This window comes from Rissa tridactyla, chromosome 2 (assembly GCF_028500815.1).
Source record: "Rissa tridactyla isolate bRisTri1 chromosome 2, bRisTri1.patW.cur.20221130, whole genome shotgun sequence".
Lineage (NCBI taxonomy): Eukaryota > Metazoa > Chordata > Aves > Charadriiformes > Laridae > Rissa > Rissa tridactyla.
This window is the reverse complement of record NC_071467.1, coordinates 67,458,344-67,473,536: the sequence shown is the minus strand read 5'-3', so window position 1 is coordinate 67,473,536 and position 15,193 is coordinate 67,458,344. Positions and strand designations below refer to the sequence as shown.

Below are 15,193 nucleotides of genomic sequence, written 5' to 3'. Positions count from 1 at the left end.
ACTTTATTCACCACAACTCTTTGGGCCTGGCCCTCCAGTCAGTTTTTTACCCAGCAATGAGTCCACCCATCCAAGCCATGAGTTTGGAGAACCAGGAGAACACTGTGGGGAAACTGTCACAGGCTTTACCAAAGTCTAGGTACACAATATGCACAGCCCTTCCTCATCCACCAACTGGGTCACCTTATCATAGAAGATCAGGTTAGTCAAGCAGGATCTGCCTTTCATGCACCCATGCTGACTGGGCCTGATTGCCTGGTTGTCCTTCATGTACCATGTGATGGCACTCAAGATGATCTGTTCCACAACCTTCCCTGGCGCCGAGGTCAGACTGACAGGCCTGTAGTTCCCTGGACCCTCCTTTTGGTCCTTCTTGTAGATGGGCATCACATTTGCTAACCTCCAGTCAACTGGGACCTCCCCAGTTACCCAGGACTGCTGATAAATGATGGAAAGTGGTTTGGTGAGCACTCCCGCCAGCAGCTTCAGTACCTTTGGGTGGATCCCATCCAGCCCCATAGATTTGTGTGTGTCTAAGTGGTGTAGCAGGTGAAACTAACCATTTCACCTTGGGTTATAGGGGGCTTCATTCTGCTCCACATCCCTGTCTTCTAGCTCAGGGGGCTGGGTAGTTACTCAGAGAACAACTGGTATTACTATTAAAGACTGAGGCAAAGAAGGCATCAAGTACCTCAGCCCTTTCCTCATCCTTTGTCAATATGTTTCCCCCCACATCAAATAAAGGATGGAGATTCTCCTTAGCCCTCCTTTTGTTGCTAATGTATTTGTAGAAGCATTTTTTCTTGTCTTTTACAGCAGTAGCCAGATTAAAATCTATCTGGGCTTTGGCCCTTCTAATTTTCTCCCTGCATAACAATCACAACATCCTTGTAGTACTCCCGAGTGGCCTTCCCCTTCTTCTAAAGGTCATAAACTCCCTTTTCTTTTTTTCAACCTGAGCTCCAGCCAAAGCTCTCTGTTCAGCCAGGCCAGTCGCCTTCCCCACCGGCTCATCTTTCATCACATGGGGACAGCCTGTTCCTGCACCTTTAAGACTTCCTTCGTGAAAAATGTCCAGCCTTCATGGACTTCTTTGCCCTACAGGATTGCCTCCCCAGAGACTCTGTCAACCAGGCTCCTAAACAGCCAAAGTCTGCCCTCTGGAATCCAAGGTAGCAGTTCTGCTGACCCCCCTCCTTACTTCGCCAAGAATAGAACACTCTTATAATTTTGTGGTCACTATGCCCAAGACAGCTTCCAACTGTCACATCACCCACGATCCTTCTCTGTTCACAAACAACAGATCCAGCAGGGCACCCTCCCTAGTTGGGCAATGATCAGATGCACATGGTCATTATTTTTAAATGATTCAGTCAAAGTTTTTATTATTGCCTAGGTTATATTTACAAGTATTTTGATCTGTTCTTCTCATTTTTACGGATTTTGTTTCTACAGTCTCAAATTTCTCCTTCTCAGTTTCAGTTTTCCCCTTGGTCCTCACTGGATACATAAAAAGTTACAGTACGAACAGTTAAATCTAGCAAAAGCTCATGGTCTGACTCACTGACTTCACAAGTTTTCCCACGCCTCTCAACTAATCTCCGAACATTTCTGCACAGCAGCAATTTGGTCTCTTTTAGGCAAAGAATAAAGCTGTTCTGTAGGTAGCAGAGCTAATGAAGCCAGGTTGTCTGTGGACATGCCCAGCACACTCTGCACAACATTCTGCCTACATTTTGGGTACATGTCCTTCAGGACCAAGCTGGTAATATTGTTTAGCAAATTTGGCAACAGAGGTCCAAGTCTTCTCAGTTTTTCCCCACTGGATGCTAGATGTGATATCCCTCCATTATCCAGCTGTTAATCTCATCGAATTAGGAGCCTGAATTATCTTTGTGCCTCTTACTCCACTTCTCAATTAGACAAAATTATTTGGGGGAAACAAAGTCAAACATGCACCGCTAAATCTTCTCACAGAAGCCATGTTTCATTTTAAAGCTCTATTTTGGTCCTCTGATTTACTTACTTCCCCTCCATAGGCCTGTAATACCTCAAGCAGGAAAGACAGATAATGGTTTCTGAAAGATTCTTCCCTGGGTACTTTTATAAATCAACACCCTCTTTCAAGAGCTCAGAAAAGCAAAGAGTTCATTTTCTCTCTACTGCTTAACACTATCAGGGGTCTACGGGTAGAGAATCTTAAAGGATTTGAAGCCTGACCACTCAATTTCAAAAAAACAAGCAGTTTTTATGAATAAATATATTTCAATTGTAAAATTAATGAGTTTACCAAAAGGCAGCCTGAATTGGCTAACTGAAGATGCCTCATCCTCCCTCAGAGTATAACAGCGCCCTCCAAGTTTCCTTAGAACATCCCATTATGAACTTACATTTTACCTTTGTGTTCATACAGTCCTTTTTAAGATGTTAACTAAAGGAAAAGGTTTCCAAGAGTCATAGTTGACAGGACAGAGCTATAGGCCCTTACCACTGAGGGAATGACACAGAAGTTTAGATTCTAATCACTCTTCTACACTAAGTTCTAGTAAAAAATGGCAGGACGACAGTAACACTTCCTGCAAATACCTTTAGAAGTGCTACAGAAGCCATAAAAAAAAGGTGTCAGCAGATCTGAGAGAACATGACTAAAAAGGAAAAGCTCCCTTTAGCAGCTAGGAAGGAATTTATGTCAGAAGGCTCGCAAGGATGTTTTCATTCTGTTAATAGCTGTAAGGCACTTTTACTCCACATAGAATTAAATTCAGGCTCTTCTCTTTGAGGTCTGTACAGCCTACTTAGTTAAAAGAGATGTTCTGTAAAGTTAAGACAGACACCAACCAGAAGTCCCACCTCATTTAAAAAATGAGACTGTGAATGCCAACTCTGCCAGGGCAACAGGTGAAAATACTTCCTAACATTGAAGGTATAAAAAATAGCACACGTAAAATATGAGAAAATTCCTCACCCCTTGTACGAATAAAGTTTCCAACCTCCAAAAAAAGACAGCAGCATAAACTTGCTTATGAAGCTGAAGATGGAACTAGTTTATTCCAGTTACCTTGCTTTATCCTCCACTGACTGACTGCATTTAAGAATGGCTAAGAATGTTGTTATACTCAAAAGTTTGGTCAACAAATGACAAAATAAGTTATGTATCTCTGAACATTTTTGGCAGTCAAACTGCATATTATTTGTCAATCTGAACCATACAAGAAAACAAGTTCCAGATTTTGAACAAGGAAAATCAACTGCACAGCCCCTGAGATAAAAGTCTTTCTTTAGCACGCTGAGAATCATGAGTGGCATTCTGCCATTGCTAATTCCCAGAGAATGTCATTGAAGTGATTTAACTCATGAGCTACACAGGGGGAGAAAAAAAAAAAGCTAAGAAAGCGAAAGCAACCCTTCTTTCCTGCTTAGTGGTCAAGAAATTACTGAACATAGCAGATAAAGGCTGAAGAATTTATTTTACTGATGACAAAAAAAAATAATCTTACTATTGTATGTGGCAGCATGAACAGGAAAATTATGTATAACGCAGCTTTTATCTCTCTCAAAAAGCAAAAAGGAGTATCTATTCTTTAACACCTAAGGGGACTGTCTCTGAACAAATCCGGAAGAATAAGTGGTTCCTAGATTCATCCGTTTCAGTGAGGGGTTCTGAATGGTAGGTTCATTGGTGCTTTCTGGGCACTGGAGTGGTTTAAGGCTTTTTGGTGTGGGTTTTTTTTGTTTGTTTTTCTTTTTTGTTTAAGGCAGTCAGAGAGAGAAAGAAGTGACATTGACTTCTGTTTGGAAAACAGTCATTCAACACATGCTCTATAGTCTAACAAAACTTCTGAACAGATGCAAGAGAGGACAGAATCTCTTTCTAGTGCTCAAGAGGAACATTTATCTGTATGAAAAACTAAAGATTGCCAGCTTCTGAATAATATATGAAAAACGCGTGTGCTTTTAGAAGATCAGATGCTCCTTCAAATATTTCTTTTGACTTTCACAAGCATTCAGCACAAAGGGCACACTTAGCAACAAATATGCAGTTCCACAGATAGAAATTATATCAGTTTTATTATAAGAATTTATAGACTGAAAGTAACATCATTTCCATACGAACCATTCAATGCATGGATACTCAATAAAGAATGACAGTTGTGGCTATTTTTTATCAGTGGGAACAGAAACACAGACTATCTTCACACAGGAAAGCTAACACTTTTATGCACCGAATCCAACTTCAACATTCTGGATGTGCATTTCATCATTACCTAGAAAAATGGATGAACTATTTGAAAAGGGGTAGTTGTATGTGACAGCTATCTAGACACAGATGACAGTTATTGAAGAACCTCAAAAAAATCAGCAGCACATATGAAAAGAAAAGAAGCAGAAAAACTGAATAATGCTCTGAGCAAGAGAGAAAAACTGTAATTACCTGACCATTCTGCTGTATAAACAAACTTATTTTGCAGTCATCACCACCGCAAGCCAGTATTGGTACTGAAAAGGGAAAAAAAGTCTCCATTACTCAAGTTACAAAATCTAATATTCTAAGATATGAAAAAATTATATAAAAATCAATATAGTATCAATAAATATATTAATACAAACAGACAGGCAAGCATGATACCACTTCTTAATGCTTTCTAAATTAGACACCTAATACTAAACTAGTATCTCAAGAACACAAAACTCCAAAGTTATTTTGGCATGTAAATAATATCTAGAAATACTTAAGATACTAAACAGTAGTTTCCTTCAAGCTCACATATCTGTAGGAAGATAAGTATTAGAGATTTTTAATTAATTATATTTGTTTTATTCATCTCAACAAACATTTGCTCTAAACACAAAAGCAACAACAGCAAAATGACTCCGAACTAATACAGTTCGATGTCCTAAGTCAACTGAAATGACTATACAGATGGAGTTAGCATAATTACTACACAGCAAATAAAAAGACAGACCAAAAAAGGAAGACAGACCACCACTCACTGGTGGTCATACACAAGGATATGAAAGCAATTAACATTATTATACACCTACTCAAGTTTTGAGTAGTAGTTTACTTCTACCCGCTATCTAGAAAGCATGCAAAAAACCATAAGTATTGAATCAAACTAGATTATGTCTAAGGGAAAAACAAGTGAAGTTAGGGAGTGTTTTAATTCATCTTTCCCACAGAAGACGATGGGGAAAAACAGTTAACCCTTACTCCAGTCTTCTTGAATCATAAGGGTGAAGTAGTAGTGCTAGGGACTAAATAGTAAAAGAAAAGGAATTAGAAAATCATGAAGAAATAAGTTATCAGGGCTCAACATTCACATTTCTCAAGTCTGGGTAGAAAATGAAATACTAAATTTCACTAAAATCAACTACTTCATCAAAAAAACAACCTAAATGCCATCCCCTTATAAAGATAATTTTATCTTTACTATGAATAGACCAAAAATCTATTTGAATAATCATCATAAGTTTATGCTCTATGCTAATTTCCACTTTCTGCCTGTACCAAACCTGTGGCTAGTTATCTGCTGTTCCACTCACACTTCTAAGTCACATTTCACATTCATACACTCCATCACTTGCTTCTCCTCTCCAACCTCTAAGTCACACTTCACCTCCATCTCCCCCTTGCTTTATAACGGCGCCAAAAAAGATTGCTTTGGACTGGAGGTAATGAGCTGTTTTGAAAGTCAACCTGGTCTTCTTCAGAAACTGGGCAAAAGTGAGGTTTTCTTCCACAAAATATAATGCAATGCATGTTCTTGGAACCAGTATCATCTTTCCTCACGAAATACATTTTATGGGCCATTACAGTAATTACATAGTTCCTCAATGGAATAAAAGTTTGACTAATAAAAACAAGAAAAAATTATTATCTAGTTGCAGTATCCGACAAATGCAAACACTTTCACATAAAAAGTTCTATTGAGAAATATATAATCGGCAAAACCAGACTAAGATATAGCTTTTCACATAAATGTGCAAGAATATTAGAATTTGGATCTGATTGAGATAAAGTCCTGCAAAGGAAATAGAAAAATTGTGTTGGAAACTGTGGTCCAATTGCAATGGGGACAATGTGATTGGCAAAGCTTTTTCAAGTTCACTCTCTCTTTTTTTCACGTGGTGCAATTCACTTCTGAGGAGACAATTCTTATTTGTCAGAGGCCAAGCTACAGCACCACAATTATCCAGGTGGTAGGAAAAATCACAGTATATGACAAAAGAGCGGATCGAGATCTGTAAAATAGTAAATCCTGTTCCCAGCGTTTTAGAAGCAGAGTTTCTGCAGACACTGCAAGGCAAAAAACAACCAACCAAACAAAACAGTAGCTCTTCTTCAAGACTCCAAGAACAACTGTAAAGAAACTCCTTAACTAAGAGGCTGCCAGTAAAGTGCTGAAGCTATACTCCAGCAGCAAATTATTTTTATTAGCAGTCTACTGGCTTTCCCCACTTGACTTCTTCACCAAAATGGTTCTTAGCTTTTTTTTTTTTTTAATCATTTCTTTTTAAGGACAGTCAGTTAAAATACTAGGCATCATGAACTTCAATGTCTTCTGAAAGTTAAAGCATCCGTTACGTATTAATCAGTTTTCGATGTGAGCTTTAAATTTCTTTGCTTGGTGAAATTAGAGGTTACTGTAAATGCTTCTAGTTCAGGAGAGTAGTTTACGAGTTTCAGAAAAGTAATTCTGTATTTAATTCCTGAATTCAGAACTGCAGACTGTCCTCAAGAGAAAAGCTTTTTTAAATCTTAATACAGCTGCCAACATAGCCTTCATAAATATTTCAGAGCAACTTCTAAAGTTATCATAGATCATTTTCCCTGAAGCTCATTAAAATTCCAAATTGCCATTACAGATTAATGTTTCTGACAAAATTATCAGCAGTGAGATTTTTAATAATATATTTTAAGCTACTTTATTTAGATTTCAGAGTTAACATACTCTTCTGAACAAGAACAGTTCAGTTGTATGGACTAATATGTCAGATTTAGGGAGAAAACACAGAACACGGCTATGCTGTATTAAAAGCCCCTTGATAGATTTCTAGGGGAAACATTTCTAACCACACATTTATGGTTCAAAATCTAAACTGCTTCTTGACAGTTTTATCTGTAGAGATCATTCATATTGGAACTGGCATTATAAACATAAATGTACAGGATCTTTTTTAAAATTTCCATAATAAACCTACAGAAATAATTTCTCATTTGAAAATACTTGCAGTTCTTCAGAAAACTAAAGTACTCTTTTTAAAGTTATGAGCACTGTGCTGTTTTGGATAATTGACTTGAACTGGGATGGGAAGAGGCCATAATAAAGGACTGTCCTGCTCTGAACGCAACTCTAAGCAACACTGGGTTTTGGGGACTCTGGGAGCTTTTCACAACAAAACAAAATGCTTGCTATCCCATCATTTAAAGAAGCTTCAAGCACTCTGTGCAATTTTGGTTTCAGAAGCATTTCATTTTAAGAATTAATATGATAATTTTCATTTAAGGTTTTTCCAAAATGAATGGTCACTTCTCTTATATACGATGATTTCAACATTAAACAGATGGACTACTTTAGAGTGTTACAGTGAGAATTTCTTACCTGTACAGTATCATAAATGAAGAAATAATCTATTGCTTTGCAATATGAATTTCATACTCATGAAACTGGCACCACAGACACTTCACTTCTAACAAAAATTGATACTGGAGGTAATGATTTTAATTTACCCTCAAGCCTTTTAACTTCATCTCAACAACCACCTGTTAATATATTTACAGGAAAAATAGAGAGAGAGAGGTTTAAAGTTCTTCAGTGGTGCAGATGCTGCTTTTGATATCAGACACACTCTGGAAACAGACATTAGCATTTCCAAATGGGACAACGCATCTTGATAGAGCTTTCATACTTCCCAGAATTATCACTAGCCAAAGAATAAAATAAGCTTCTGTATAACTGCTCTGGAGGCATACAAACAAACAACACAGCAGCACGGAACATATGCAGCAAATAGCTGAAAACTCTAGATACAGTAAGAAACTTTAGTACTTTTCCTCTTCAGACCCTGACACTCCTCCATCCAGGTGATAGGCTCTAATGATACATATATTAAATTAGGTTTGTGTTTAAGTATCTAGCTTGAGGATACCTTTCGTTAAAAAAAAAAAAAAAAAGCAGCTTCTACAGGTTTGCAACAGAAGAATGTGTCTGTGGCAGGCTACAAAATCTGAACATTTATGTTAATAGAAAACTACAAATGATACTGAACAGTCAGGTTAAACTTGTTCAGCATCTCATTTTTTTTCACATTTAAAACTGAACAGGTGTAAACACTGCTCATTAACCTGCAATTTTCGATGCAGGCCTGCAGTTTCTTTTTCTGCATCTTGCCCTTCAATCCAAACAAGAACAAACATACACAGCAGCACCACAAGGACTGGGTGAAACTAACAGCATCATCCACTCCTGTTCACTTACAGCCCTGGTACTCCCTTTTTAAGCTCTCTGTCTCAAGAGTTCAACTAAAGAACTCCATTTGAGCATCATTTTGAAGACACTGTAATCAGCCTGTATTTTTCTAATTGCTAAGAATAGTTCAGTGAAAATCTTTAGATACAAGCAGCAGCTTAGGATGATTCTGTAGAAAACAAGAAGTATGGCACAAGGTTCTGGAGTCGGTTAAATGAAAACCTATTTGGGGGATTTCTTAGATTTGACATTTCCTGCATTGATACTCAAGATGTGCAGCTGTACTTACCATTGCTGCCAGGCAAGAAGGATAAGCAGACATCCATAACAAATCCATTTCCAAACTGCAGAATTTCAATGCATTTAGCTGGAAAAGAAGAAAAGATAGTGTTGATCTCATTCATCATTAAGTATTACGGTTACACTGTCATTTCCTACTACATTATGTACTTAAAATTTGCTGTTCAATATTATTTTAAGGAGATGAAAAACTTTTACTTTTTTTCAGAAGCCTGAACGACATTATGTTCTGTGGGGCCACAGAAATTCATCCAGAGTTAGCTGAGTTAGAAGATGAGTCACCATTCTCCACCGAGTATTAAACTCGTACAGCTTCACTGTGGTAACACATTAGAAGCAGTAAATATTGCAAATTATATCCTGTGGCAACAGCATTCATTACACAGGAAGCTAAAACTGAATCCATTTGCCAGAAGAGCAAAAACCTGCAAAGACCCCTGAGATCCTAGAAGCAGTTAAACTAGTAAGCCATCAAGATCAGAATAACCAACAGGAGAGCAGAAAAACCTCTCTACAGAAGGAGAACTGGTCCTTCCATCACTAGAACCCACAACAGCAAGAAAAAAAGGAAAGGACAGGACTTCATAGTGTTCTTTGGGAGCATGAGAAATACCTTCCAGAACATGGGACTCAAGTTTGGCAATTTCCACCTAGTTCTCTCACGTAGGCAGGGCAATGTGAAATCTTCAAGTGCACCAGATAAGGAAGAAAGTAGCTTGAGAGATGCAGTCAGTACAACTCAACTAGCAAATAACACTTTAAATCTATATTATCCACCCTACTTATTTCTTATGTATTTCAACAAGCTATTCTCCCATGTGTCCATGCAAGGGCCTAGTTCACCAGAAGGTCAAGATCCTATTACCCCAAACTTCATTGAACTCAAATCAATAGTAACAAACAAGTGACTACTTTAACCTCATCTTTCTAATGCCAGCATTAGCAATTTCTTTAAGTAATTTGTCTGCCCTCACGTTACAAGGCAAAATGATGGTTCAGATTACCAGATTCTGAATACATGTTAAAACGAAACATTCAGCCAGCACATCACTGATGAAAAACAAAGATAAATCATTCTGCAGGAACAAATCTGACCCAAAGCCGTTAAACTAGTATAACCCTCAGCTTTCAAAGAGCAATACAGTGGTTTGATGTACCGAAGTTTGAAGAGAAATAAATGGAGTTGCATTAAAAGATGCATTAAAAGAGTACTTGTCATTTAGCCAAATACTTCAATGGATAAGCACTCATCATTTTATTAAGCCAGTATGTTGTCCCTAATGTTAAAAAAAAAGTTACCTTCTGAACCATGCCGAGACCAGATTCTCACAGTAGAGTCAGAAGCTGCAGAAGCTATCAGCAGATTTAAATCAGGTTCATCTGACTGGTAGACAGCATCCACAGCACAAACAGCTTCAGTATGGCCTTTGAGAGGAATGCTTTTCACAAGCTGAACACATCAGAAAGTTTTGCAAAGTTTTAAATTCCAGTAACTTAGGTGAGAGAATTTTTAAAGCCATTTTAAAAAATAAAATAATATTGAAAATGAGTCGTATACCTGCGACAGCAGAGCACCTGCCAAGCTACAGCTTTAGCTGTAGCATATTCCACGAAAACACAGAGAAGGGATACAGCAATAATGACTATTAACTTGATAAGACTTTGTTCAAAGCTGAACAGAATTAAATGTTCCTGTGTACACTATACAAACCTCGCCATTCCTAGAGGAAAGCTGGAAATAGTATATAAGTTAAGAAGAGCAATTTTCCTTCCTTTTTCTCCTTCTCTTGCCCCTTACCCTAAGTAACATCTCATAAAAGTTTGGAGAAGCTTAGTGGCGAAGGAGACAGAGCAGAGAACACAATGAAGTAGCAGCTACAGCAGACCTAGCAGCAATGTTCAGTGTGTTCTCACAAATCAAAACAGCTTTCTACTCCTTCAAAATACTGACATGAAAAACAAAATCTCTAAATTTGGACTTAAGTACCTACTTTATTAATGAATTAATACAGGTGATTCACTTTGTAATCTGTTTGTCACAAAGAGCAAAATGAGAAGCTTTTAATTCTGTGAACCAGAAGTTGTCTAGCATTTATCCAAATTTTGTGATAAACGCACCTGACATCTCTTTCTAAAAATATAACATGGTATATACACAAACTACCCCAACCTGTGTATCATTCTGATAAGACTACCTATATACAAACACTACACTGTTACACAGATTGACTGGAAATCATTACAAATGGATATAAAGAAATGAGGAAGAAGCGTACAGGAAACATCAACTAAAAATGAACCTCATAGTTCGAAGATTTTAAGGCAGCTTAAAGAAAAGTCAACAGAAAGCTAATGACTCAAGAACATACAAACAGCATCTTTCAGACATCGCTAGACAAATCTACCTGATGACTGGTTAGCTAATTTCTAAATGAAGACTGATTTGAAAAAGGTAAACTACAGAAAAGAAGAAACAACATTTAAAGTAAAACACAGCATGACAGAATACCAACAATTTGAAGGAGATATACACGGGGTTTGTTAGTCAAGGTAAAACAAAAAGGTACAGATAAGAAATATAGACAAAACAGATAATTTGTGGTATGAGAGAAACTGGAGGGGAGGGAAGCTTTAAGAAGAGGTTATTCCTGCTTACCTGATTATTCCATGTTACTGTTCCATACCATTCCCAAAGAATGAGTTGTTTATCAGATCCACCAGAAATTAACCCTGTTTCAGAAGCTAAAAATACATTTTGGTAAGTTCTTTGAACACTTACTTTATAACAGCAGTCAACAACATAAGCAATTACATTGGTTACTACTCACAAAATATCACGTATCAACAGTAAGCAAAGTATCCATCAAAATAAAGTATGGCAATTATGAGTTGCACCTGTGCAAGATAGCTTAAAAGCAAATGTATTCTTTAAGACAACAGAAAGAGAAAAGTCACAGAATATTTAGAGTTCTACATGAATGTAATGAATATATCTTTCCAAAGAGATTCTCAAATCCAATACTGTAGTTTAATATTTTCTTTTTTTGAATGGTCTTTTTGGAGGATAGGAAAATAAAGCAAGAGAAATCTAACCCAACAGAATTCAAAGCTTCACATAAAAATTTAATTCCCAAGTTCCCTGAAAACAATTTCTTTTAATCCGTTTTCAGAAGAAAATGTTTTAGTGCAACCAGTTGAAAGGATGGCAGTTTATATCACTATCAAAGAGAAATATTTTCGTCTTGGTAATTCCCCACAAAGAAAGCAACTGGTAGATTACTGGTACATTAACAGTGTAATCAACAGCCCCACTTCTCTTTCCAGAAAGTTTCGAGAAATGCCCAAGGGCAAGAATACATGCCTTTGAAAAGTCTACACTAAGCAAGTTTAAAGCCTGGAATTACTCCCAAGCAAAAGCCTCATAAACGCCTTGATCATTTTTATCTTAAAGGATTATTTTTTTCGTGGATATTACCTCTATGCAACTTATGGTTTTATAGTATGAGATTTCTTAAGAGCACTACAAATCGGTTTACAAAGTCAGAACACGCAAAAGTCCAACTCCTTACTGAAGAGCCCAGCGGCAGCACAAGCAGCGCATCTGCCGACCTGTCAGAGCCACCGCAGCTCCAGGCAAAACAGCCTCCACGGCTGGCCTGGCTGCGGGGCCGGGAGAAGACAGCCCGACGGGATCCCCTCGCTTACCGGACCGCTCACCTGAGTTTGGCGGGTCAGATTCCCGCAGAACCACCCGGTAAAGTCCCTACTGAGAAGCTGCTGGGCTTAAAGGCGAGAGGATGTGCTGCAGCTCCGTATTTCCTCCAGCCCTTCGTAGTTTAGACCGCAGCCCCTCTGCTGACCATCTCCCCACCACCCACCCCCCCGCCTCACCTCCTCAGCGAGGAGCAGAGCAGCAGCGCCCGCTGCACCGGGGAGAAGCGGCCCCGGCCCCCCGCCGAGGGGACAGGGAGATGGGCAGAAAGGCCGCGCTACTCACCGCCGTCCCGCCGGCGGACCCAGCGCACACAATTCACCCTGCCGGCGTGGCCGCGGAGGGCGGCGGCCGTCCGCCTCGCCTGCGAGAACGGGAGAGAGAGCACCGAGCGTGAGGCCGCGCTGCCGGCCCCGGCCCCGGCCCGCAGCGCCCTCAGCTCACCGCCGGCTCGTAGAGGACGACGTCGCGGCAGCTGCCGAAGGCGAGGAGCCCCCCCCGCCCCCAGGACACAGCCCCGCCGCCCGCCCGGTTGGCGCAGCAGGCGACATGACAGACTGCCACGGGCGCCGCCATCTTCCCCGCCCCGCCGCGTGCTCGACCTCGCGCGGCTCCCGTAGCAACGACCCCCGCGCGCGGCGGCCCGGGGCGGGGCGGGGACTGTGGCGCGAGGGGCGGGGCTGGCCCGCGGCCGTTGGCGGGGCAGGGGGAGGGAGCGGTGCCTGGCGCCGCTCGGTGCCGGCGGTCGGTGCCGGCGGTCGTTGCCAGCGATAATGTTGGTGTTATTAACCATTTCTGATCGGTTTCTGTGACCTGCAAAGCCTCCCTCTGATAAAGAATCGTTCTTAAAATCGCTGAGTTCAGGCTGTGTTTAATGCAACAGTTTATTACGATGTCCTGGAATAACTGTCGCGGAAATCATGGGTCTGCATCAGAAGAAGCGTGGCCAGCAGGGGGAGGGAGGGGATTCTGCCCCTCTGCTCCGCTCTGGTGAGAGCCCACCTGGAGTACTGCCTCCAGCTCTGGAGCCCCCAGCACAGGAAAGACATGGGCCTGTTGGAGCGGGTCCAGAGGAGGGTCATGAAGATGACGAGAGGGCTGGAGCACCTCTCCCACGAAGACAGGCTGAGAGAGTTGGGGTTGTTCATCCTGGAGAAGAGAAGGCTCCAGGGAGACCTTATAGTGGCCTTCCAGTGCCTAAAGGGGGCCTACGGGAAAGGTGGAGAGGGAATTTTTACAAGGGCATCTAGTGAAAGGAAGAGGGGTAATGGCGTCAAACTGGAAGATGGTAGGCTTAGGTTAGCTATTAGGGAGAAATTCTTTACTGTGAGGGTGGTGAGACACTGGAACAGGTTGCCCAGGGAAGCTGTGGATGCCCCATCTCTGGAAGTGTTCAAGGCCAGGCTGGATGGGGCTTGGAGCAGCCTGGTCTAGCGGGAGATGTCCCTGCCCATGGCAGGGGGTTGGAACTAGATGACCTTTAAGGTCCTTTCCAACCCAAACCATTCCGTGAGTCTATAATAATTTGCAACTGAGCAATGGCCAGGGCCCCAATGGGGTGATCTGAATACATTTGAGTACCTCTGTTTTTCAAGGCAAAAGATGAGATCGCAGCAGATGAGATAATTCCATCTGTTACTTTTTTTTTTTTTTGATTTATTGATACATTTATTGCCCACCCTGCCCAAGAAATTAAAACCAAATCAAGAAAGACAAATACTGCCGTAGTATTCTAGTTTTACTTTCACAGTCACTGGCCTTAAGAAACGGGATCATTAGAGGGTATTACATGATACGGACGTGTCATAAATTGTTTCAGCCTCCACAGGCTCAAGAATCTTGCCAGTTCCCAGAGGCTGCAGATGCAACCTGCTGTCCCACAGGCCATGTAGAGTCTCTGCAGGACCTGCAGGACATCCACTGTGCCTCCAGATGCTCTACCCCACACATGCTGAAGGCCCAGGAGCAGAGTCCAGGCTGAAGTATAAATGGACTACCCTGTGACAGAAAGCGTGGGATGTGAGAGGAAAAAGAGATGTGGCTACCTACAGCTGGCCTGTGTGTGCTTCCAGCTCCCAAATCGCGCCTGGGATATCCTGAAATAATGCAAGCTGAACTGAAAAGCTGGAAAGGCTGTGGGTGGGGGGAGAAGGCAGCTCGACGTGGCTGCGCAGGGAATGGGGTGGCAGGAAGAGAAGCATCAGAAAGCAAGCGGGCATGCAGGGGAAGTGCTCTGCATAGCACAGGGAACACTTTGGACCCTAAACCACTCGTGCCTGGCGTTTATCTCCCTGTGTGCCTGCCTGTCCATGCATACTGGCTGTCGGCAGCGCTGTAACCTGACACAAAAATGTTGCAGCTGGGCACGGCTTTTTTTCCAGTGGGTATGAGAGAGAGGAAGGAAGCTGTGCCTGATCACATACAAGATACGGCCAGAAATGTTAGCTGCTAAGGGAACAAATGACTCCTTGCGCAAAAATGCACAGATCCAGTCATCAAAGTGTGCTTTAACTGAGGAGTGCTGCCCCGGAGGATGGGGCACAGCAACCCCCTTCACAGCGTGCCCTGCCAGGTTTGGTGTCAGGGCTCTGGCAGGAGGAGGTCGGGCTCTGCCAAAAAGCTGGGCCATGTTGTAGGAGTTGTGTTTGTTGCTGTGGGAACGAAGCTGGCTCTGACTGGGATTGTGGGCAAAGCGTAGGCTTTTCCAAGA

The 15,193-nt window shown here is 41.2% G+C and overlaps 1 protein-coding gene across 1 annotated transcript in view; it reads right to left on the bottom strand.

The window, feature by feature from the left end:
* The window catches only part of ELP2 (elongator acetyltransferase complex subunit 2), a 43,875-nt gene extending 30,816 nt beyond the window's left edge, over positions 1–13,059 (bottom strand). Inside the window, exons 1-6 of the mRNA XM_054192466.1 lie at positions 12,928–13,059; positions 12,769–12,847; positions 11,428–11,513; positions 10,071–10,221; positions 8,761–8,838; positions 4,433–4,497 (exon numbers count right to left, since the gene is read on the bottom strand). Of these exons, the coding sequence (XP_054048441.1) occupies positions 4,433–4,497; positions 8,761–8,838; positions 10,071–10,221; positions 11,428–11,513; positions 12,769–12,847; positions 12,928–13,059 (591 nt within the window). The remainder of the gene's footprint in view (positions 1–4,432; positions 4,498–8,760; positions 8,839–10,070; positions 10,222–11,427; positions 11,514–12,768; positions 12,848–12,927) is intronic.
* Positions 13,060–15,193: the final 2,134 nt, after the last annotated feature.